This window comes from Simochromis diagramma, unplaced genomic scaffold (assembly GCF_900408965.1).
Source record: "Simochromis diagramma unplaced genomic scaffold, fSimDia1.1 OVJJ01000603.1, whole genome shotgun sequence".
In the NCBI taxonomy this organism is placed as follows: Eukaryota; Metazoa; Chordata; class Actinopteri; order Cichliformes; family Cichlidae; genus Simochromis; species Simochromis diagramma.
In genome coordinates, this window is record NW_024387414.1 from 11,168,387 (window position 1) to 11,192,686 (window position 24,300).

Below are 24,300 nucleotides of genomic sequence, written 5' to 3' on the forward strand. Positions count from 1 at the left end.
GCAATAGAGTATTAAAAAAACAAGAATTTCACCAAAATGGAAAGACAAACTTCTTGGATGGTTTGTATCACAAATCAAACCGTATTATTAGACAGACTGTGCCATTAAAAGCCCCAAAAGGCACCAATAGCACAAACAGAGAAGAGAAATCCAGTCCACTGTTCAGCCAGCACAACTGAGTCTTGTGTTGTACATTTGCCAATCAAAGTGGCCACACCTCTTAATTAGATCTAAATAAATAAATAAATCGCTCGCTGAAGGGGGAGGCTATCCATAGAGACCGCAACTGTTTTCGTACCAGGGTGTAAGCATGTTTTTAAATGCTTTAATGTGGGGCAATTTAATATGGACGTCTGTGGGGATAAACTCACTTTTTAAAGCAGCCTTGAAGTGGAGGAAGCAGAGGAAATGCAGTTTATGGCACTTCAACGCTTCAGTGCTTTTTTTTTTTTCTTTTCAGCCCCAGAGGTTGTTACTTGTTTAGACCTCATGAAAAAAACATTAAGTGCCACATAAGACTGATCTTTTTCTTTTTCACTTCAATTTTAGATGCAAATAGATTTCACAAGCAGTCCAGACCTCTAATATGAGTCATGCTGGTGGTGGCATTGGACTCCTGTAAATATGTTACAGAACAGAAAACTAGGAGAGGCCAAAAAAACGCTCCCTGTTCTAAGCACCGATCACCAGATGAGCACGTGCGTACACAGCTGGGATTCAACCTCAGACTACTCACTCAATTCTACATTCTACTCCTAATCTGATGATGCCTAAAAAAGATCTTATGTTAGACAAAGTCAGCATTTAAAAACGAGGCAACAGGAGGCAAGTGCATAATTTACAATATGCTGAAAGGTTATGGGTTTTTTTTGTTTAAGGCTACGAAAGACCAGCTGTAACTAGAACTAACTTCCTTCCTCATTCGTCTGTTATATTTTTGTGAATGAAACTTACCCACAAATAGAACATAATGGTTAGACTTTCACTTTATGCTGTAAAGTGAAAGCATTTCATTAAAATGACTTAACAGACAGGGGGAATTTCCTTTCCCAAGTGTATTTATTTTTTTGGCTTGTGAGTCACTCTCGCTGTAGACAGTATGCCAGAACGGTGAAATCCATTGGCTCAAGAAGTCACTGACTTTGTAATGAGCAATAAAATTTAGGCTTAGATTGAAATTGCTTCTTGATTTTTATGTGTTTTAGAGCATTAAAAAAAAAAAAATGAAACGACAAATGCAAAGCATCCTGCCCAAAGATCTAGATCTCGTTTAGATATATATAGGTTCAGGTTAGTGTAATGGTCTGGCACTAGTATGATTGGACAAGCAGTTGATGAGATGAGTGAAACACACATAGATGGACAGTCAGAGATTTCTCTAAATTATTAGTAAGATATCAGCTTAGATGCATCAGGCAAAGTTCCTGCTGTAGGAACTGAACTGTGACTCATTGATTCTCTGGTTCATCAGGCTCCCTTATAGAGCGCTCCCACTGTGGACCTGCACCTGCTCATCCTAGTCATGGACACACACTCTCTGCTGGCACCGCCATTTACTGCCACTCACTTGGCACTCTTTCTATCTCCTACACACACACACACACACATACACACACACACGCAGCTGCTGTCTTTTCCTCTCCTGCTAACTTCCTGGCTCAGTTAATGGAGTGGTTGTCACAGTCATGTCACTGACTCTTGTTGCCAGGCAACAGACCATGCCCTAATTCGGTGTTGAGTGTGTATAAAGAAACCGATTGTAAGAAAGTTGGGCTCATACGCAGAAGAAGCGTTCTTGATTTTGTTTATTTCTGAGAACTGAGAGTTTTCCATGTTATCAGTCTCCTGATCTGACAGTGAACAAACACCCAGCATCACTCTGAGTGAGTCAGTGTCACAGAATAAAAACAGATTATGATCATTTCTACCTAAACTCAGGAAGATACAGTGAATAAGTTGTTAATAACAATGAAACAAAAACAAAAAACTTCAGCTCAGCAGAATATGACGTATTACCTTAAATAGAGACGAGGCCTTTAGAAAGTAGAAATAGTAGGGCCTGTAGAAAATCTTCTGAAATCTGACCATGAGATTCGTTTGATGACCACAATTTTGTGTCCTTGTTTTATTTGACCCTTCAGTTCAGCAAACCAGGATTGCAGCTCTGGTTAGTTGCAAGGTTGCACGTTGAGTTCATTCTGGACACAATGTCACAGCATATGATTGTAATACACACCTTCCTAGTTAGTGGCTGAGGTTTTAGTAGCACACGTGTCCAAGTAGCACAATGTAAGACTCACTGTTCCATGTTTTGCCCCTCTGTGTCTCTATTCAGGCAGTGCAAATGACTTCCTGTACACGAGGCAGGGCCGCAGCCCCGTTATCGACGGAGTGGATGACACCAAGGAGCTTTGCACCACACGCAATGCTTTTTCCTTGCTGGGTAACTCACACACCTAAAAATACACGCAGGTTGAAATCTGTATGGAAAAAATGGAAGTAAAAACCTAAGGATGTGTTTGTGTGTCCTCTGCAGGTATTAATGAGTCCTATCAGATGGGTTTGTTCCAGGTTTTGGCTGCCATTCTTCATCTGGGAAATGTGGAGATTAAGGACAGAGATGCAGACAGCAGCGTTATTCCTGTGAGGATACTCTTCATACTGCCTAAAGAAAAGGGGGAGCGTATCACTGGGCTGTTGCATAAATAAGTGTCGTAATTAGGAGGGACTTTCTCAGTTCAGCTCCCTCAGAAATCTTTTCTGTGACCTTTTCCTTCCCACTTTTAACTAACATCAGTTTGCTTATGGTGTTACATGTGATTATTAATCATATTTTAGTCTCATAGAATTGGGTGTTGGTCAGTGGGTTTATTCTGCATTTTCTGGGAACTGGCTGCTGATCAGAGATAGAGAAGTTTGCATGATTATATCCTTCGCTTTAAGGGATTGTTGAAAAGGAGAAGCATGGGAGGATATGATTGGGATTTCTATATATATGGACATAAAGTTAAACATATGTATGTTATATACACGTTATAACGTATATATGCTTTCACGTCCCCATGTTTCAGCATTAACATTTCAGCAAAATGTAGGAAAACATTTGAATTTAAATGGAAACAGTAGTGCACCAAGTACATTGAACACTACATACTGATAAGATACTCTGTTGAACTCAGGGATGTCAAACATAAGGCCCACGGGCCAGAATCAGCTCCACACTCCAGTTCCTTGAAAATATATAGTATGGCAAGCTAAGAAGCTTTAAAATTAGTAAATAGGTAGAGGCAGAAATGAGGCTGCAGCTTTAGTTGTTTGGATTAATTCCACTGGGATCTATTTTTCCTTTTGTTTTATTGAGAATTTTTTAATAAAAGCCACTTTTTTCCTCACTTATTCCTCCCTAAAGATGCATTTAGTGGCCCCACATCATATCCATCTGTGATATGGAGCCACATCATAGATGGATCACTTTTGTGTTGGATAGTGGAGATGAAAACTTCTTCTTTCTGATGTAGTCCAACAACCGTCACCTGATGGCGTTTTGCGAGCTGGTGGGCGTGACCTACCAGGATATGTCCCAGTGGCTGTGCCACAGGAAGCTGAAGACGGCCACAGAGACGTATATCAAGCCCCTCCCTCGTCTGCAGGCCACGAATGCCCGTGATGCTCTGTCCAAACATATCTACGCCAAGCTCTTCAACTGGATTGTGGAGCACGTCAACAAGGCTCTGGTGACAAATGTTAAACAGCACTCCTTCATCGGAGTCCTCGACATCTACGGGTATGTCTGTGTAGTACTTTCAAAGTATGTAGTAGTTACAAAGGGGTAGCTAATCAGTCTGAGCTTTTTAGCATCAATCTTTTGCTGGATTTGTCTGAGTTTGCTCATCAAATTAAAATACAGCAGTGAAAAAGTGTGTTTCAGGTCATTAACATCACTCTTGTTCTTCACAAGGTTTGAGACATTTGAAATCAACAGCTTTGAGCAGTTCTGTATCAACTACGCTAATGAGAAGCTGCAGCAACAGTTCAACATGGTAAGCAGCAGCAAAAAGCAAACGATCAATAACTGCTCTCAATCAAAACGTGGCAGTTCACAAACTTCAAAAGCATGTCAGTGGTGGTTCTGAACAAAATATGCAAATTCCATGAAAAACCTCAGAGTTTAAAAATAGAACTAAATAATGGACAATTTACATGAAAAAAATCAATTCTGATTTACTTTCTGCAAAATGTAAATAATTTATAAGGAGCAGCATAACTCTTGTTAAGCCACTCCTTATATTTAAAGGTTGTAAATACTATTAAAGTTAAATACCTAACTGTGTGTTTCTGTCTGCACAGCATGTGTTCAAACTGGAGCAGGAGGAGTACATGAAGGAGCAGATCCCCTGGACTCTGATCGACTTCTATGACAATCAGCCGTGCATCAACCTCATAGAAGCTAAGATGGGCATCCTGGACCTGTTGGACGAGGAGTGCAAGGTACGTCTTATTTTACCCGACAAATAGTGTATGCAGAACGGGCACAACATTGAAATACTTGGTTCCAGTTTCTTAGGTTCGAGCTAATTCGATTTGTAGAGTTCCTGCTAGTTCTGTGAGAAGTAAATCATGGGAGTTGAATCTGTGGGCTAGGTCTGATGATAATCCCTCCCTTAGCCACTGAACTCTGAACCTAGCAATTCTGTGGTCCCATGCTGGTGCTAGTTTGTACAGGTGTCAGTGTTTTATTTGTAGAAATGCATAGCACTGGTTCTAGATTAGCACTGCGTGGGTGAATACAGGGTAATTGTTGTGTTCCCGAGCAGTTTCTGTGGACTGGCTTGTGCATCATCCTAATACAGCAATGCTGTGGTTGGTGCTACATGTTACTTTAACAGCAGTTTTCCCAGCAGAGCGTTTCATTTTTACAAGGCGATCAATCTTGTTTACTACACCGATTGATTACTTCACCGGTGTATTTCAGATCAGTTATATCCCGGTCAGCGATTCTGTTGCTTAGGTTGCATCATTCTTCACGTTTGTCTTCTATTTGAGCAGTTTGCTCTTCATGCAAAAGTTTTTAAGAACCGACTTTCTCCAACTACATATCTTTAAAGAAAAAGAAAGGAATTACATTACATAAGTTACTTACATAAACTTTCCCATGAATATAAACAAGCAAAATAAAGTAAACTGAGCCTGTGCTGCATGTTAAGCAGAGGCCTGTGGGTTTCTTCATTCACACCCACATTCTGCTTTCCATTTTTTGACGTCAGCCTGCAGCTTGTCATTGCCTCCCACCACACACAAGGCTAAAGTCACCAATACCTAAAACTGAGAAACCCAAAGCTAGATATTAACCACAGCTCTCTTTTTCTTCTTTCTCACTGTGAAACTAAACAAGAGGCGGACGTGAGGTTGTTTTTAGTTTATGTTCACTCATGTTAGTGAGACTGGAATGAAATATTGAGCGTGTATGAAATAAACAGAATTGAGCTTTGTTTTAGTTAATGCTGTGGCAGCTGTGATATTAAAGGCTCCAGTTTCTTGTCCTGTGTCTGTTGAGCTTATCTCTCTGTCGCTCTCAAACTCTGCAAGGTCATTTTACAGGCTGTTGACATTTGAGGTGGGAACGCATTTCTCACATTATGGCAAGGACGTATGTTTGTCAGTATGCAATGAATGACAAGAAAAAGTTCAATCAAACAACTGAAATAAACATTGTAATTTCTGAAAAGATGAAAATGCATTATTCATGGTTTCTTTCTTTCTGTAACAGATGCCTAAAGGTTCGGATGACTCATGGGCTCAAAAGCTGTACAACACCCACCTAAAGACTTGTTCCCTGTTTGAGAAGCCTCGCATGTCCAACCGCGCCTTCATCATCCAGCATTTTGCAGACAAGGTGGGTCTGTCAGACTGTATGCTTTGTGTTTCCACACTGTTACATACAGTATTAGGTTGTTACATTTCTTTTTTTTTTTTTTTTTTTTGTGTATCATAAGTGTTTGTGTACATTTAAAAAGGTTGATTTAAAAGATTTAACAGCATGAGGGAACAGATTAACTGCACGTGTGAGGTATTTTTAGGGTAGGAAGATGGACTATTTAAAAAAATAAATAAAAAAAAAAAAAAAATTATCGATGCTCTAACGTAAATGAGCATTTTAGCAATGACATGTTCGCGTAGTGGTTTTTTGTCCTCTAATGAGATGCTGTGTGACAAAGCATTAATTTTCATGTCTGTTTTTACAGCTTCACTATAAGGTTACTGAGAAAGCGGATTAAAAAAACCAAATGATGTTATATTAGGATACCTAGAGCCATATAAGTCTAAGGATTTCCAATATTTATACTTTTTGTATAAGATGAAATGTGCTTTCACTGTAGTTCAGTTTGACTCATTACCAAGAGGAAAAATACATCCTATAGCTTAAGTTCTTACAGGAGTAACTCGGGCTGAACAGATCCAACAAATAAAATAATTTTATAATAATTATTAGATATTATAAAATCTCTTACCATAATTATGACACACAACTCTACATATCAGTGTCACCACATGATCATAGAGCTTGAATAAGTCTGTATAGCTGGAGTTTCTAAAAGAGGTTCTAAAAAAATGGTTACATTTTTAAATCAGGCCAGAATAATTGTGGAACAACACATTTTCAACAGACCAGACAAAGTCTATTACCATTTAAAAAACAAAAACAAAAAACAACAAAAATTAAAATATTCCTCTCTAAAGCATATACAGAAAAACTTTGTGCGTCTCCTAAGACAGATTTAAAAAATTTTCACTAAGCACTAAATGATCTCCGACGACATTACACTTCAAACATACTTTACAAAACATGTGGAACTCTCAGGTCACCAGGAAGAGGTCACCTATGTCGCTCCCAGAATCATAGCAAACCAAAATAAAACTGAATAAGTTTGGAGTGCTTCTTCAGTACATTTATGTCTTGCATGATTTTTTTCCTTCTCTCTCCTTCTCTTTTCTTCCCTCTGTAAAGCATTGCCTTGTGTTTGAACAGTGCTATACAAATACATTTGATTTGATAAACTTAGTGCATTGTGTAAGTCAACGAGGAACACAAGACTAATGCTGACAAGTGATTTGAAATGTTGACACGAGCGATTAAACAGTAGACAAAATTACAAACAATGCAAACTATAGGTTTGATTTCTGGCATGTAAAGGACAAATGCACATCATTGTATCCAGATACTCCTCGCTCCCTGTATTATAAAACTCTTAGCTTATGGTAATCATCTGTGTCTTTTAATATCTTTTTCTGAGCTACCCGTTTCTTGTCAGACACACATGTACACCGTTACTCCATGTCATTATTCTCACCTCATTCAAAAACAATAATATATAGAAAAAATCTATTAAAGCAAAAATAATTAAAGGCTGAAAATTTTGAGAATGTCTTTCCATCAGCTTCACACACTCACATGTACATTTTAATAGCTTTTTTGTTCTATTTCTATTTATTGATGCTAGTGTCATTCATGATGATTCACTGAATAGCTCAGTTTCCCTGTTGAGCGCCACTTAAGCAGTAAAAGACTGTGACTTGTTGACCTGCACTTGACCCATGATGCAGCCTTCCCTGCTTCCCTTACAACCGTTCATAAAAGGTGTCCTCCATGTGTGCTGAGTTTTGTAAACTGGACCATTTTCTCAGTATGTGGGTTGGAAATGCTGTGCAGTGCCACATAAAGTGGGGCACCCGCTCGTCCTAAGTGTAACACAAGCTTTGCTGTGTCGTTGGGCAGGTGGAGTACCAGTGTGACGGCTTCCTGGAAAAGAACAAGGACACGGTGAATGAAGAGCAAATCAATGTGATGAAAGCCAGCAAGGTGAGACGCACAAACACCAACAATGAAAATATGTTTTGTTGTATGTAATCAGCCAAATGTAAGCCTTTAAAACACATTGGACTTCAAGAACTGTGAAGCATCCACTGACATATACGTCTGCTGCTCCTGTAGAGATGTGCCACCTGGTCTCTGTGTGGAAAAAATAGAAAGTTGTTTATTGGCCAAACATGCTGTTCAACTTAAAGTATACGGGGAACAGCGCCCTCTACTGGTGAAGAGGATGGTGACACTAGCAGAGATAAATTCTCAGTTGTGTAGGTTTTTACTTGCATGTGGCACAAAAAGCTAAATGTGTGCCACACATTTATCCTGAATGCAGGATAGATTCAAGTTTGACACACGAAAGACCTTTCTGCAACTTTATACCTGAGTTAAGGACTTCAGTTAAATGTAAGTATATGTTATAGTAGATCACAAAACCTTATATATGCAGCAGTACTCAGAGACCCAGTTTTTCTACACACGGAGCTGCAAGTCCAAGTTAGTTAGATCGCAGCTGAATTAACGTCACGTGTGTGTGTGTGTGTGTGTGTGTGTGTGTGTGTGTGTGTGTGTGTGTGTGTGTGTGTGTGTGTGTGTGTGTGTGTGTGTGTGTGTGCGTGTTTTGGTCTTGGCTGGAGATCACTGTGTAAAACCCTGTTGGGTTAAAAGGGGCCTAAGCCTTTAAATCCTCTTCGCTGTTTTGGCTACACACACACACACACACACACACACACACACACACACACACACACACACACACACACACACACACACACACACACACGCAGACTTTATTGAAGTGTGTTTGTTTAAAATTCTCACAGTGACCTTCGGCTGTTCCTTTATAGACCTTTTCAGCAAAGCCAGAAGTGGGTAAGGGTTGAAATATAGATATAGTCCGCTCTAACATCTAACAAGACCTTTTCACTCTCACACACAGATTTGTACTCTTATAGTTGCCATGGAAATCAGGGGCATTAAAGCAATTGGGGTTGACCTCTTAATGAGATTTAGTCAAATTAAGGTTCTCTGCCAAGCTTATCCCATCATTCTTAATGTTTCTGTGTGTGCGTGTTTGTTTTTACTGAGCTAATACTTAATATGAATATGAATACATATTTATAATATTGCAATTAACTAAGGATCACGCTGTCTAAAAAACAGCCTTCTATCCATCTGTAATATTGTCTGTATCTGCGTCTAAAACCAGCTCTTAAACCAGCCCTCAACAGCCAGTAAAACTGAAGTGATTCATAAACATTTAGCTGCTAGCTGTTTGTGTAGTTTAACACATTAACAGATAAAGTATCATAAAGACTCTGAAGAATCTGCATTTCTGCTTTAGGTCTCTCATCCAGAAATGCGCTCCGGCACACTGAATGCCATCTCCTCTCCAATCTTTCAGAAGATTTCAGGCTCTTCAACTCTTAAGCATAAATTCCTAAATTATTATGGCCTGTGTCTTACTCTCTATTTTTATTGTTTTGTCGGTATTGACAAAGTTTTGATTAAAAAAAATTAATGAATTCAAAAATTGGATGTTGTTCTACAACAAAACAGTTGAGAAACGTGTGCGCACAGCATCAGATAAGCAGCGTTTGGGAAAACTTCACTTTTTCTTCTTTCTCACTGTGATGGGGAAGCCAGTTTCACGTTACATTTGTTTGCATTTTTTTTTTAAAAGGTGTCATCTCTTAAACTTTCATTTTCCAAGCAACCCAAATGAGATGTCTTTGCAGGAATTGGGTCTGAATGCAGCCACCTTTCAACCACAGATGTGTTTTATACTGCATGTCTCCTGGGTGTCAATGAAAATGTTTTCGTTTTGTTTGTTTTTTAAATCACGGTTCCTTCCATCCATTTCAGCTTCATTTGTCTTCCTGGTTTTCTTTTCCTTTTCATTTGAATCATAATTGTGTGTGATTGCTTTGGATGGGGGAAGATCGTGATTTAGAAACTGACCTTTAGGATTTTTTGACATTTGGCTTTCCTTTTTAACCTTTCATTGTGGGTTTTTTTTTTTTGTTGTTGTTTTTGTTTTTTTGTAATTGTGTCTCCATATGTTGTCCATGTATGTTTGGTTCTGTCCTCATCATGACAACCTTCACTGCCAGCAGAAGGTAAACACAAGCGTTCTTACAACGCTAGTCTGCCTGTAGCTCTTCATTTAGCTCCTTTTTCCTTTGACTTTCCTCCTTCTTTGTCTCTCTCTGTGAGTTAATACACTCTAACAGCACTGAGGAGATTTGAGTTTTGTGTATGCCTTTGTTTGCTGCATGGAAAGCACTAAAAGGGGGGATTCAACATTGAAAATAAAGGGATGAAGGAAGGAAAGTATTTTTATCTGAGAGCGAGCAGCACGTAAAGCCTTTGTGGATGTGGCTGTCCTGCTTAATGATGCTGGTTAGAAGCAGCATGGCACTGCAGCGACACATAACACAGCATCCTCCTCATATAACCTTCATGTCATATGGAACATGACATGTTTGTGATATTATTTCATGGCATAATGATGCCGTACACTCATATATGGCCACTGCATACTGTCATATATGACAAAACTTAACCTTTTAATTACATTTGTTTGTGAAGCGTTGTAACAACTCTGACTGTGACTGAATTTAACAAAACTTATTAACAAATCAACCAATCTTTTCGCTCTTCTACTTAAACTCTCAAACTGCGTTCGAGCTGTTTTGTTTTGGTTGTTTTGTCCGTAGAAGTTTTAATTAATTAACTCACTCTGATGTCTCCACACTGCATTTGTAAATTGAAAACATACAAGTCCAATTCCAAAAAAAAGTCGTAAATAAAAAGAGAATGTAATCATTTGCAAATCTCATAAACCCATTTTTTAATCAGCCAAAACATATCAAATGTACCAGTATAAGAAAAAACACAAAGTTTACCACAACGGTCTGTAAGCGTCTGCGAGTCCAGGGTCTTCTTTGGTGTATTTTACACTTAATAATGCTCAAAGTGTTTTCAGTTGGTGAAAGCTCTGCACTGCAGCCAGGCCAGTTCAGCACCAGGACTCTTCTACTACGAAGCCATGCTGTTGTAATAACTGTAATATGTGGTTTAGCATCAGCTTGCAAAAATATGCAAGGCCTTCCCTGAAAAAGATATCATCTGCATGGGAGCATATGTTGCTCTAAAATGTGTATAAACCTTTCAGCACTGATGGTGCCTTTCCACATGTGCAAGCTGCTAATTTCACTGGCTGTACCGCACCTTCATATTATCAGGGAGTGCTGAATAAGTCAGATGGCACGTCTCCGTTTTAGTTCGGACCGCAGAACAGTTTTCCACTTTGCCTCAGCCCATTTCAAATTAGCTTCGGCCCAAAGAAGACAGTGGACTTTATGGATCGTGTTCACATACAGCTTCTTCTTTGCATTATGGAGCTTTATGGATATCACAGACAGATTTCTGGATGTGTTCCCGAGCCCATGCATTGATTTCATGAGAGAATCATGCATGATTTTAATGCAGTGCCGCCATAAGCATCCAGTATTGATATTTCTGGCTTTGTCCCTTGTGATTTCTTCAGATTCTCTGAATTACTTGATATTATGTACTGTAGATGATGAGATATTCAGTATCTTATGTTGGGGAGCATTATTCTGAAATTCTTCCAGAATTTGTAGAAGCATTTTTTTGTAGAGTGGTGAGCCTTTGGCCGCTTTTACTTCTGAGAAACACTGCCTCTCTAAGATGCTCATTTTGTTAAATACCTAACCACGTTGCTGATCTGATCCCAGTTAACCTGATTGTTATTATCCTCCAGCTGTTTCTTTTTAGTACCACTTTACTTAACGGCCTTTTGCTGCACCGCTTCCAACCTTTTATAGACGTGTTGCTGCCATCAAATTCAAAATGAGCCAATGTTTTTTCACGATATAGTAAAATCTCTCAAATATCTAAACACTTCATATGTTTTATATGTTCTGTTGTTTGTAAAATATGGGTTTATGAGATTTGCAAACACAGTGTCCAAACATTTTTCGGTTTTACAGTAAGTGCTCATAGTGATGGTTTTCAGTGTCGCAAAAATAGAGCTGCTGTCCTGCTTTGTAAGCCAGTATGCACTGCACGGTAAGTAAGAAAAATCAGAACGCATGGCAACATAAAAAAAATCATTTGTGATTTGTAGGAGTTGAACTAAAGCCTAATTACTGAAACAAAATGAAATATCAGTAAGTCAGAATTATCTGCAGTGTGTGATGCCATGCACAAATGTAGGAATGATGCATCATTGCAGGCACCGTGTTCCTCAGGGGGAGCTGGACCTCCTAAAGTACGTTTGTCTATGGAGGCAAAGGCAGAGGCTGTTTGGTTTGTTTTAAATAGTAGACGTGTGTTTACAATATTGGACACTGCTAAATTAGAATGACCCAAATGCTTATGTTAGATATAAGCCTTTGTTTATGAACTTTAAGTCATCTAAAAAGAAGGATTGCTTATTGTGATATATTAAATTAAACATATTGAGGACAGTAAGATTTCAGACGGTAAGATAAGTTCTCACATGTTCAACCTTTATTATCTGTGTTTTTATTTATTTATTTATTTGTTTATTTATTTATTTATTATTTCCACTGGGACATTGAAAAGCAGCAGAAAAGCGTGGTATTGTTTATAAAACCACATCACAACCAGTAATCAGAATCCCTGAGCAATATGGCAGCAGCAGAGATGCATCTTATCGTTTAGGATTCATGTCACTATCAGCTGGTAACTATGAGTGGGCTGTTGTTTTTAGTTTGACCTGCTGGTGGAGCTGTTCCAGGACGAGGAAAAGGCAACCAGCCCCACTGGTCAGGTCCAGGGAACCGGGGGCCGCACCCGTCTCAGCATCAAACCCGACAAGAGCCGGGACAAGAGCAGCAAAGAGCACAAGAAGACTGTCGGCTGTCAGGTGGCTGTCTCACTCTTAGCTGGACTTGTGTAACTTAGACACTCTGTGTGGTTTTTATGTGGGTGTCTGTGGGCATTAGGCGTGGACACGTAAGTTTGTGAATGCGATAACTCCAGAACGAGGTGACGTAAGAGTTTCAAGTTGTTATCATAGACGTATCTACTAGGAGACGGAGGCGAAGCACAAGCAGTTGCCAGTATTTTATCTTTCTTATGAGTTTATTTTGGGAAATCTGAAGCCTGTTAATTGTGACTCAATGAACTTTAAAGACTTTCATCTTAATTTTACAAAAGGGATTTGGGTCATGATGATGATGGTGATCCTCTCTTGTAGTTTCGTAACTCTCTACAAAAGCTGATGGACACTTTGAACGCGACCACTCCTCACTACGTACGCTGTATCAAACCCAATGACTTCAAGTTGGCCTTCTCGTGAGTTTCAGCGTTGTTTTATAATCTGCTGTTTTTGTAGGAAGATTTATCTCTTTTTCAAGTTCTCTGTTTAAATTTTATACACCAGTAACACTGCATGTTTATGCAGTGTTTTATTGTACAAAACTGTGTATACATGATTCACATTGGCTGTGGTTATTCGATATTGGCAGGTTTGATCCCAAACGTGCGGTGCAGCAGCTCAGAGCCTGCGGCGTCCTGGAAACCATCCGGATCTCTGCTGCAGGCTTCCCATCGAGGTACTGATGCACCCCAGCAACACTGTGACTGACTCACACTGTAAACGTCTAATTATTTAATGTGTGTTCATATAGAAGAAATATAACATTTGCATAGCAGAAGGCCAGTGCAAGCAGTTGGATCAGCTGAAGTGATGAGTACTGAATTAACTCACTCAAATAGACATAGACACGGTGAAGAGGCTCAAAAATGCTGTCACTGCTCATCTCACCGTGAGCTTCCCCAGTATGTGCACAGTTCTTACTTTCCCCAGAAAATCCAGGAGACGTGTAGAGGTAATAATAAAGGTGAAAAGCAAAATCAAAACCAAAACATAGTGTATTAAATACATTTTAAAGTAAAGAGACGACTATACAACGAACAGCAAAACGTCACACACCCAGCACTACTGAATAAATTGTTTTACATATCAAAATGTAGACAGTTTAGTACCATCTCCCTCAATGTGATGCTCAATGCAAAAAAAAAATTCAAAATAACTTCTTCTTAGATCAAAGAGTCTGCCGAACAAAACTCCAAATACTTCAAGTACCAAAGGCTGGAAAGATTTAAGTATTTCAGAGGAAAATTTGATAAATTGAAAGGATCAGATTGTAAGCGTCTGTGTTTGTTTGTCAGATGGACGTATCAGGAGTTCTTTAGCCGTTACCGAGTGCTGATGAAGCAGAAGGACGTCCTCGCTGACAAAAAGTTGACCTGCAAGAACGTTCTGGAGAAATTAGTGCAGGTCAGATAGTTGGTCCCTTGCTTCATTTTACAGTTCTGTGTTATAAAACAACAGATTAAAACAACTTTTAAATCATGATTGAGTTTCGTTTCACCTCTGATCACTGCTTCTTTTGTCCCTCAGGATCAGGATAAATATCAGTTTGGTAAGACTAAGATCTTCTTCAGAGCCGGTCAGGTGGCTTACTTGGAGAAACTGAGGGCAGACAAGCTGCGTGCCGCCTGTATCCGCATCCAAAAAACCATCCGCTGCTGGTTGGCACGCAAGAAGTACCTGCGCAAGCGCAGTGCCGCCATTACCATACAAAGGTTCACCAGAGGATACCAGGCCCGCTGGTGAGAACTGTGGCACTTAACATTTTATCCAGCTAAAAACTAGAGGTGTACAGAATTTGAATCCTGACTCTTGCTTCTCCTCAGCCTGGCCAAGTTCTTGCGCCGCACTCAGGCAGCCACTATCATCCAGAAGTACCAGAGGATGTACGTGGAGAGGAAACGCTACAAGCAGAAGCAGGCAGCCGCTCTGGCCATGCAAACCATCCTCAGAGCTTACATGGCCCGGCAGAAGTATCAGGCGGTGAGTCATGAAAACACTCCTGTTTTTAATATTATATTCTGTTATTCTATGTTTGCACAGTTTTCAGTGGACAGAAGGAAGTGTAATTTTTCTAAAATTCACTTTAATGTACTCGTATTTCTTTTCCTCTCTATCACTGCCTTTGTATGTGGCTGTAGCTGTTGCGGGAGCATAAGGCGGTAATCATTCAGAAGCACATTCGTGGCTGGTTGGCCCGGTGCTGGTACAAGCGCTGCCTGGAAGCCATCGTCTACCTGCAGTGCTGCATCCGCAGGATGAGGGCCAAGCGTGAGCTGAAGAAGCTGAAGATTGAGGCTCGCTCAGTCGAACACTTTAAGAAGCTCAACAAAGGCATGGAGAACAAAATCATGCAGCTGCAGAGGAAGATCGACGAGCAGGTAACACGTTGACCTGTCGTGTTATTTATTTATTTATTTATTCATTTATTTATTTATTTTGTTCTCTAGAGGGTTTTTATTTAGCTTAACTTTTATCCTGTACACCCAGAGCAAGGAAAACCGGTTGGTCAACGAGAGGCTAGTCGGCCTGGAGAGTTCCTACACAGTGGAGAGCGAGCGAATGCGCGGCGAGCTGAACCGGTTGCGCGGGGTGGAGGAGGATGCCAAGAACAAAGCCAACCAGGTGTCCTCTCTGCTGGAGGAGTTGGAGAGGCTGAAGAAGGAGCTGAGTGCCACGCAGCAGGAGAAGAAGACCATCGAGGACTGGGCACAAAGTTACAGGGACGAAATGGAGAAAGTAAGACAGGAGCCACTGACGCATCTCTGTCCACCATGAATATTTAGCATCTTCATATTTCTCTTCATTGTCATTCACTTCTTTCTCTTCCTTTATTAATTTCCACATATTTTGGTTGCATACTGAACGCTCGCTTGCTGCGGATGAATTTAATCACATCACTTTTCTTGCGCCGCCTCTCTTTCCCCTCCTCTTTCTCATGTCTCTCAGACTACTTCAAAAATCCACATTATTAGTTTGAAGCTAGAATCAACAGTGACCCCTAATAAGTAAAGTCCCCGGTAGTCTCCAGGAGAAATATATCTTGTTTATCACAAAACTGTGTGTTCTTTTTTGCTTGACTACACATATTGGCAATTCAGGAGCCAGAGCGAACCGGGGGGAGAGGGGCACATGGTGGGCTCAGAGGGCAGTATTGCCCCAGGGCAGGTGAGCACAGGAGAGTAGTGATTTAGTGAGACAGCTGGTGTGTGTGGTTTTCTCTAGTTTACATTGCTTTGTCTTTCTTTACACTGTTGCCAGTGAAGGCTATTAGACTGAAGACCCAAAGAGTTGTGATAGTTTCGTATTTTTAATTTTCTTTTTGCTCATTAGGCCAAAGTACTGTTAGCGGGCTGAGCTACTGTATCAAAGATACATATTTTTGTTATTGTTTTTACTTATGTTTAGTTTCCCTTAGAGTGAAATCCCTCCAAAAATACTGATGTGCTTTTTGCAGGACATAGATTTAGGTTTAAAGGGACGTAAGTGTTGGAAATGTTGCTTTTAGATAGAAAAATAACCCACACCACTGCACACAGTTGAGTTGACTCCCCTGTTGCAAAGAGACATTGGAGAACAGCACAGACCGAGTCAGACTCATTGCCGCGCTATCATAACATCTCTCATTACATTTCATTTCATGAGATTATTCTCACAAATCTAAGAGTCTAGTTTAAAAAAAATCTCAGCAACAAATGTGTCCCACACAGTATGTTCTGTAAGAAAGGTTTAATCATTTGTGATGTAAGGATCACATTTGTGTGTTTTTAGATGGTGGCAGAGCTGAAGGATCAGAACGGGCTGCTGAAGAAAGAGAAGGACGACTTGAATCGGTTGATTCAGGAACAGAGTCAGCAGATGACAGGTACGCATCACCGCATACATTTAAGTTACATCCAACAGCTCAGTTAATTCCATCTTTGCAAAGTTTGAAACGACTTGTTCTTTATGTTTTACCCCTCAGAGAAAATGACTCGTGCGATAGCAGAGGAGACTCAACAGCTGGAGACCGACCTGAACGAGGAGCGTTCTCGCTACCAGAATCTCCTGAGCGAACACCTTCGCCTCGAGGAGAAATACGACGACCTCAAGGAGGAGATGGCTCTTTCTTCGGTGAGCAGCACATTTGCTCATGTACTGCGAGCAATGAGCCACATTTCTACACCTTTGTTTAAATGTTAAGCTTCCAGAAAAGGTGAGAACAGCAGAAATACTGACTCTTCATAGACTCTGTGGAAGGCAGATGCTTGGTAGTGTTCAGTGCCTAACTGCACTTTTAATCTGCAAGCGCAGCAGAGTGAGTGCGAGTCAATACTTGTTCAAATTAAAAGGCTTATTTCTTCTTTTGTCTGCAGAACGTCTCGAAGCCTGGCCACAGGAGAACAGATTCTACCCACAGCAGCAACGAATCAGAATACACGTACAACTCCGAGTACGCCGAGTTGGAAGATGGTACCCGTGGCCGCGAAGTAAGAAAATTAATTGTGATCTGAAGATGGAGTTTCAACTATTAGGGAAACAAATCATTAAAGTTAAAGTGAAGCATAACCCTAACTGGAACACAAGTTAGGAGATGTTTAATATTAGTGTTTGAAAATGTTATTATAGTTGATGTTTATGTGCTTTAAGCATTTGCACTTCAATACGTTCATGTGGCACATTCGTAATCGTTCTTCTCACATGCAGGATGTGACACGAGGAATCGACACCTCGCTAACTCTCAAGCTGCAGAAACGTGTCACAGAGCTGGAGCAAGACAAGCAGTTGCTGCGCAACGAACTGGAAAACAGAGAGGAGCAGCTGCAGCGGGCTAGTGCCATGGTACCTTCACCCATTTTCACTGCACTCACTGAAAAACAGATGATCTAAAACCAAAAGTTGAAAGGTCTGTTAACATGCAGTTCAGTCAGATAATGGATATTTGAGATGATATAGAATATAATTAGAGCTTGTTCAGGTTCAGGTCTTCCTCAATACTTATAAAATAACTTTGACGGTTATGGTAAAAAAATACAACTCAGACCAAAATCATCTACATGAATAATTATCACTACAGATTAAAAGTATATAAACGTGTTTTCGTTTCAGGCTCGTGGGGCTGAGCTGGAGTACGAGTCCCTGAAGGTAAGTAACATGACCATAGGTGTCCTAACCTCCACTCACTCCTCTGAATGACATCATCGATGCTTCTTATACAGCAAATGAAAACAAAGTCAAATTTTCTGCTCGTATTTCTGACTGTAACTTCATCTTTCAGCGTCAGGAGCTCGAGTCAGAGAACAAGAAGCTGAAACATGACCTGGAGGAGATGAGGAAAAGTCTGCTCGGTAACGCTGCCACAGGCGCCGGTGCTCCGGGCTCGCCAGCTTACAAGGTGCTCCTGGAACAGCTCAACGCCTCCTGTGAGGAACTGGAGGTCCGCAAGGAGGAGGTGCTGATCCTGCGCTCCCAGCTGGTCAGTCAGAAGGAGGCCATGCACCACAAGGTAGCACTTGATATTCTTTATTTTGTTCACATTCAATTAGAGAAAAACAAACATGTGTTTGGCATGTTGTCATGTTTTACAAGGTCTCATAACTGTGAAGGTGGATGAAATGCTGCTTTTTTTACATCCACCTTCTCATATTTGTGTGTTTTCATCTCTGTCTGCGTTTGTTGTTGTTGTTGTTAGTAAGAAGATAACAAAAAAATGGGTCAACTCTATTGACCCAAAGAATTTTTTTTCTAATTTTAAGTTATAACTCTTGTTGTGTTTAAAACTAAAACTTCATTGAGATTAGATCGTAAAACGAGTCTTTATTTATTCGACACGTGAACTCTTTTTGGGGGTAAAATCATTGTTCACACTGCGTATTGACAATGCTTCAACCTGTCCATCGTGCCTAACTGCCCCGTCTCCACCTTCTCTCCTCCATTCATGCTTCCCCACAGGATGAGAAGGTACAGTTGAAAAATGGCATCAACCACGAGTATTTGACATGTTTTTTCATGGTCTGTGCTGTGTATGAAACATCCTCAGGCATCTCAGTGAAACACAGAATTACAGCATTTATTCTGGTTTCCATTTACAGCGAGGACTCTATCAGCACTGAAAAACAACATAAAACAACTGCTTTCCTGATTCAGTTGTGTTTTATTGTCTTTTATTCTGCATTAGTTTAACTTTTTGGAATGAACAGATGCGACTCGCTGCCATTGTCTGCTTTCACACACTCAGTGAAACACATTAAGTCCTGTTCTCTTGAAGCTGTGTGAACATTTGTAACCTAAATTGAAGACTAAAGTAGAAAGGTCAAAGAAGTTACTGATATTTCCGTGTGGAGCAAGTATGACCGGTTATAAAATGTTGTAATACAAAGTTAAGTAAGTGGGTAAGAATCTGAAAATAAGTGAGAAATCCTTTGCTAAAGATAACTGAATCAATGTAGCTTAATATTGGATAGACCCTCAATGGCCACTTTGTTAGGTACAAAGATGTTTAACTGCTTGTTAATCAAATATCCAACAGACCGCATTACAGCAGCTCAGTGCCTTTAGGGGTGTAGACATAGTCAAGACAGCCTGCTTAATTTTAAGCTGATATACGCAAATTTACTAGTGAAAATACTTTATACTTTATTTTAATACCTAATAAAGTATAATACTTTATTAATCCCAGAGGAAATTATGTTCAGAAAATTCTGAATTTGGTGTAAAATAACAGGAAAGCATGTACCCATTGTGCCTTGTATCAACAGTTCAGGCTGGTGGTGGTGTGCGAAATATATTCTCTTGACACACTTTAGGCCCTTTAGTACCACTTGAGCATCATTTAAATGTGTGGCCAGTGAATCTGTGATCAGTATAGATGTGCTAAAAAGTAATAGTTTAAGTAGACATAAGTAATAGATTTTAAAATTTCATATTTGGCTACAATTACATGTGTAGAATTAGTAGAGCGTTATATAATATATAAATATTTACCTGAATATCATGAATATCATGAATATCTGACTAAAGCATAGAGGTTCTGCTTTTAAATGTTAATATGAATTCAGAGTTTAAGCCGCCCTTAACTCTAACTGTTCAATACAACATAATGAGGTGTAAACAGATCTAAATCACTTTAATATCAGATCAAGTTCAGATTTATGAGGAGACTGGGGCTCATCTGACACCAAACAGTATTTATGTGTATTTATTTATAACTCAAATTAAAGGATACGATACTTTAATTACAAAATTAAAAGAAAGGAAAAGAACAGATAATTAAAAGAAGTAAAATTAAAGAGTCAAGACATAATAGTCATATTTATAATCAGACACTGTCTTCACCTGTGTATTGTACATTTGTCTTGTCCTTTGTCTTTGTGTGTGTGTGTGTGTGTGTGTGTGTCTGTGTGTGTGTGTGTGTGTTGTACTTCAGTATGAAAGCTCCCTGCAAGTTGAAATTGTGGTTTTTGAATAATATGAGTTTGTCATGAATACTTGAACAAAATTGATTGAAGGTTGTTTCAGATGGTTTAAAAAAAAAAAAAAAAAGGCGATAACAGCAGTACTGCAGATGCAAATATTATATGTATCAGATATACATATATTCTGGCTACCAGTGTCTCATTAGGTGAATGGTTCTTAGTCATGTATCCCAAAAAACATCAAAACTTTTGATCACAAGTGACAAGTATTGTTTCTCTATTGTCTCTTTGCTTATTTCCAGGAGACCATGACGGAGCCTTCAGTGTATAAAGATGACGTGTCCAAACTGAAGGACGACGAAGTCAAGCAAGCTTACGTAGGCCTCAAAGACACCAACAGGTACTTTCTTACAGCCACTTCTCTTCCTCACCTCCATGTCTTTACTCATTGTCCTCCACTGACTCACATCAACCTTTGTATGCTCTAGTGCCATTATGATACCGTGTATGTGTGTGCGCCGTGTGTGCGCTGTGTGTGTGAATCCCTGTTTGTCCTGTCAGATCTCCTAGGTTCATGCGTCAGCAGCTGGAAGTCAGTGATCTCCTGAGTAGGCTGAGGTAACCGATGAGACGTGGCCGATGCATCGTGGAGCAGAGCATGCATGGCCACGCTGTCGCTGAAATACTGGGTTCTAAATGACAGATGTTACTGCAGCTGATTTCAGTCTGTAGTGCTGATGAAAGCTTGAGCGGCAGAGCGTAACATTTTTTTTGGCCCTAAAAGCATGATGAATAACGCGCCTATTTTCATTATCACGGCGTCAAATAATGCCGCCGGCGTGTCTTACCCAACTCATCGTTAGTTTTTCCTAAAACTAATGTGTTCAGTGTCTAAACCAAATCTTCCAGTAAAACTGTAAGGGAAAGATGAAGGAGAAAAGAAAAGTTCACATCATTTTGGTATATTGTGGGCCTGATCTGTAATTTTGTCTTACTGATTGGAAACTAGCTGACTGATTAGGTTCAGTGTTATTTATTTGTGAAGTGTGCCGATTGGATTTGAAAAATATGACGGATAGAAAAATGTTACAGAAATAATTGAACAAAAAAAATCCTTTAATCGATTAAAAATAGTTCCAAAAAAATGTGTGAAATTGAACATTTGAACTTCCTTCTGGGATTCAAAACATTTTGAAAATGCTGAAAAAAATGGATGGATGTTAATTTTATATTGATTTTTTTTGGTTTTGAACTTGTTTGGAAAATATAATACTGCTGCATCTGTCTGCCCTTTAGAGTAATAAATAAACAATTATAGCTCATGAAGACATTTTCATTACAATGAACTATGATTAGGATGAAAGAACTTTATTAGGATAAACTAATCTAGTCCCCTAATTTTCTGTCTTTAATACTATATGCATATGACTGACTTCTAACGTTTAAAAAAAGAAAGTGAAAAAAGGTTTTAAAAAGTGAAGTAGGACGTGAAGACATTTTCTGGATGATTAACCCTTCAGCTTCCTAAAGCAGGTCTTTGTAACTTCTTGTACATAATGGTGGACAGACGGCAAAAACGGCATATTTGACGCGCAGGAGTGAGAACACGCTGCAAAATAAAGTATTAGATTCTGTTTTGGCCTAACAGAAAGAGGACATTGTGTATATGTAGCTGTACTTACTGACATCAAGAATATTTATGTGGCTCATGAGGGAAGTGAGAAAATGGTTTGCATGGGTCAAGAGTTCTGTAACTTTAGTGGCTCTACAGTTGTTGTGACTTTATCTCTGTATTCACGGTGCTGTAGTTACTGCAGGACCTGCTTCACTTAACAGCATGAAACTATCTGAGCAGCGAGGGAGACGGCTTTGAGTTTCGGTTTGACTTTTACGCCCAAAGTGACTAACCGTGCCACAGTTTAGATCCCGATGTAGAAGAGCTTCAGCCTCAGCTTTATAGAAGGAGTTTGGCATGAATGGTGCATGAAATGATTCATTTATGTTTTAATTGTTTTCATTATTACGCTAAAACAGCGATGCACAGCGTACTTGTAAGGAAGCGCGCATTTACACACAACCACAGACTGTATATAAAGGAGGGAGGCAGCAAGGAAGGAGATGCAGAAGAGGTTTGCAAACATTTGACTCCTGTTTGCAAACAAAGTTACTGTAGAGAGAAATCTATTGGAAAATGGCCACATGAGCACCCTTCTGATGTTTTTTGTTTTTTTTTTTTGTCTCAACACTTGGTTCGAGTCTTATTATTATTCAGACCTTATATGCTGCACATGTTGTATCACTGTGATTTCCCCACTCCACTCTCCAAAAAAACAAAATTAATTTACAAAATACATTGCACGAAAAAAATACCTGATGTAGCAAATATGACAAAAATTAAAGCTCATGTTTGCAAATTAATATTTAATTTATAATCTTTTTAAAAATTTTGTCACAAAGTTCAACACAGAATTTTCCATTTTTCAAAAAATGTAAATTTTCTGGTAATTATTATTTAATGGTTCAGGCTTTAAAGGGTTAATTAGATTTGACCCCTGCTCATCCAATTTCAAAACACGAAGATAGTAAAGTCCAAAACACGTCACAGCATGGCTTCCATCTTTTATATACAGTCTGTGTGCACAACTAAAATGGAAAAGGGTAGAAATGTTACAATCTCTGTATTTTAAAATGTTAAGTCAATTTACTTTTCCTCATAATAATTTTACTGGCTTCAGAACAGTGCAGACATTAGGCCTCATTCACAAATCTGCGCTTGAACATTTCAAACGTTTCGTGCAGAAATCCCAAATTCATCCATATTTTTTTTCCTGAAAGCTGGTTTACAGCAGCTTCAGACTATCATGAGGGCCTTTCTGTCTCACACACATTTTTGCCGAAAGCGTAGCATATTAGGGTGGCTTTATTAAAAAATAAATAATCCAAGCATATTTGGCACAATTCATTTAATAGAGATCATCCTAATTGACAGTTAACATCGCTTCTTTACTAAATGCTACTTCGGCATAATAAATGGCTTTGGGTGATGGATCAGGTGGTGCTCGTCCTTCACCCGTTGCCTCCTTTTTCTTCTCGTCTGTTTCCAAGTTTTCACAGCAGCTCTGATGTCGAAACTTTTGCCCGTGTCACCTTTCGCTCCGAGTCTCTGGAGACACAATATTCACTGCCTCGGCTATTGCAGTCCAAGCTTTTCACTCCTAAGGAAACACTTCAGAAAAGTGTGCCTTCTCTGGCTTCTACCTCAAAGCTCTCACTCCCTTTACTTTTTTGTTTTGTTTTTTTAGCAACCGTGCTTCCCTTTTCACTCTCGACTTCATAGAGAAACGGAGTATGACAGTTTCTAGACAGCAAAAAACAGCCACATGCCATTCAATATAGAATGATTTGGATTTGCACACGGAGGCGGCGGGAGCTAAATTTGAAAGTAATCTTGCAAGTTTAAACATTACTGTGCACAGTAACACGTGCACATTTTATTGAATGAGGCCAAATGTTTGACAGCTGATAAGATCAATGAGATCAGATTATAAATATCTACAGCGACAATGTTGTTTTACAGTAGAGCTTCCCTAAAAGTTCAACTTTGTATCGCTGCATTCATCCCTCTGTTTGTGTCCCCATTTCTTGACCTTTTCTGTTCCCACTGACTACAAAGTTCAGTCACTGGATCACTCAGTAAATGCAAGAACAAACTCATTCACTCACACACATATAAAATACTGCTAATTCACATCAGTAGATTTATACCACTGTTACCTGCAGTGGTTGAATAAATGATTAAAGTGGACTTTTTCTTTATTTTCTGTTGTGCACATACTGTTACAGTAATGAGGTCTGCATATGTCCATCTCATCTCTGTCAACCATAATCTCAGGTTTGACACTAAAGGCTCTGTTCCAGATGTTCCTTTGTCTTTTTTACTCTTTGTGATCCCTGTGAAAGTAGTTATCTCTAATTTGGTCATTTCAGGCAGAGAAGCGCCACCTGCTGTTCTAACCTTGTTAATGAGGCGGCAAGATTGATGCAGCTGTTGTAAAAGACAGAAGGGGTTAGAAACGAGCGGAATAGGTCCACTTTAATGTATTACTGAAATG

General features: G+C 39.4%; 1 protein-coding gene across 10 annotated transcripts in view; it reads left to right on the forward strand.

The window, feature by feature from the left end:
• The window catches only part of myo5aa (myosin VAa), a 62,818-nt gene that overhangs the window by 27,832 nt on the left and 10,686 nt on the right, over positions 1–24,300 (forward strand). For 5 of the 10 annotated variants that reach the window (XM_040011539.1, XM_040011536.1, XM_040011541.1 and 2 more), the window contains exons 8-31: positions 2,336–2,443; positions 2,537–2,643; positions 3,519–3,784; positions 3,959–4,040; positions 4,348–4,488; positions 5,768–5,893; positions 7,775–7,858; positions 9,979–9,981; positions 12,627–12,782; positions 13,116–13,213; positions 13,387–13,473; positions 14,093–14,201; positions 14,325–14,536; positions 14,621–14,777; positions 14,936–15,175; positions 15,285–15,533; positions 16,566–16,659; positions 16,759–16,907; positions 17,150–17,263; positions 17,481–17,615; positions 17,883–17,918; positions 18,052–18,279; positions 18,726–18,734; positions 20,491–20,588. In XM_040011539.1, the coding sequence (XP_039867473.1) occupies positions 2,336–2,443; positions 2,537–2,643; positions 3,519–3,784; positions 3,959–4,040; positions 4,348–4,488; positions 5,768–5,893; positions 7,775–7,858; positions 9,979–9,981; positions 12,627–12,782; positions 13,116–13,213; positions 13,387–13,473; positions 14,093–14,201; positions 14,325–14,536; positions 14,621–14,777; positions 14,936–15,175; positions 15,285–15,533; positions 16,566–16,659; positions 16,759–16,907; positions 17,150–17,263; positions 17,481–17,615; positions 17,883–17,918; positions 18,052–18,279; positions 18,726–18,734; positions 20,491–20,588 (3,088 nt within the window). The remainder of the gene's footprint in view (positions 1–2,335; positions 2,444–2,536; positions 2,644–3,518; positions 3,785–3,958; positions 4,041–4,347; positions 4,489–5,767; positions 5,894–7,774; positions 7,859–9,978; positions 9,982–12,626; positions 12,783–13,115; positions 13,214–13,386; positions 13,474–14,092; positions 14,202–14,324; positions 14,537–14,620; positions 14,778–14,935; positions 15,176–15,284; positions 15,534–16,565; positions 16,660–16,758; positions 16,908–17,149; positions 17,264–17,480; positions 17,616–17,882; positions 17,919–18,051; positions 18,280–18,725; positions 18,735–20,490; positions 20,589–24,300) is intronic. The other 5 variants (XM_040011538.1, XM_040011545.1, XM_040011546.1 and 2 more) reach the window with 2 other exon arrangements.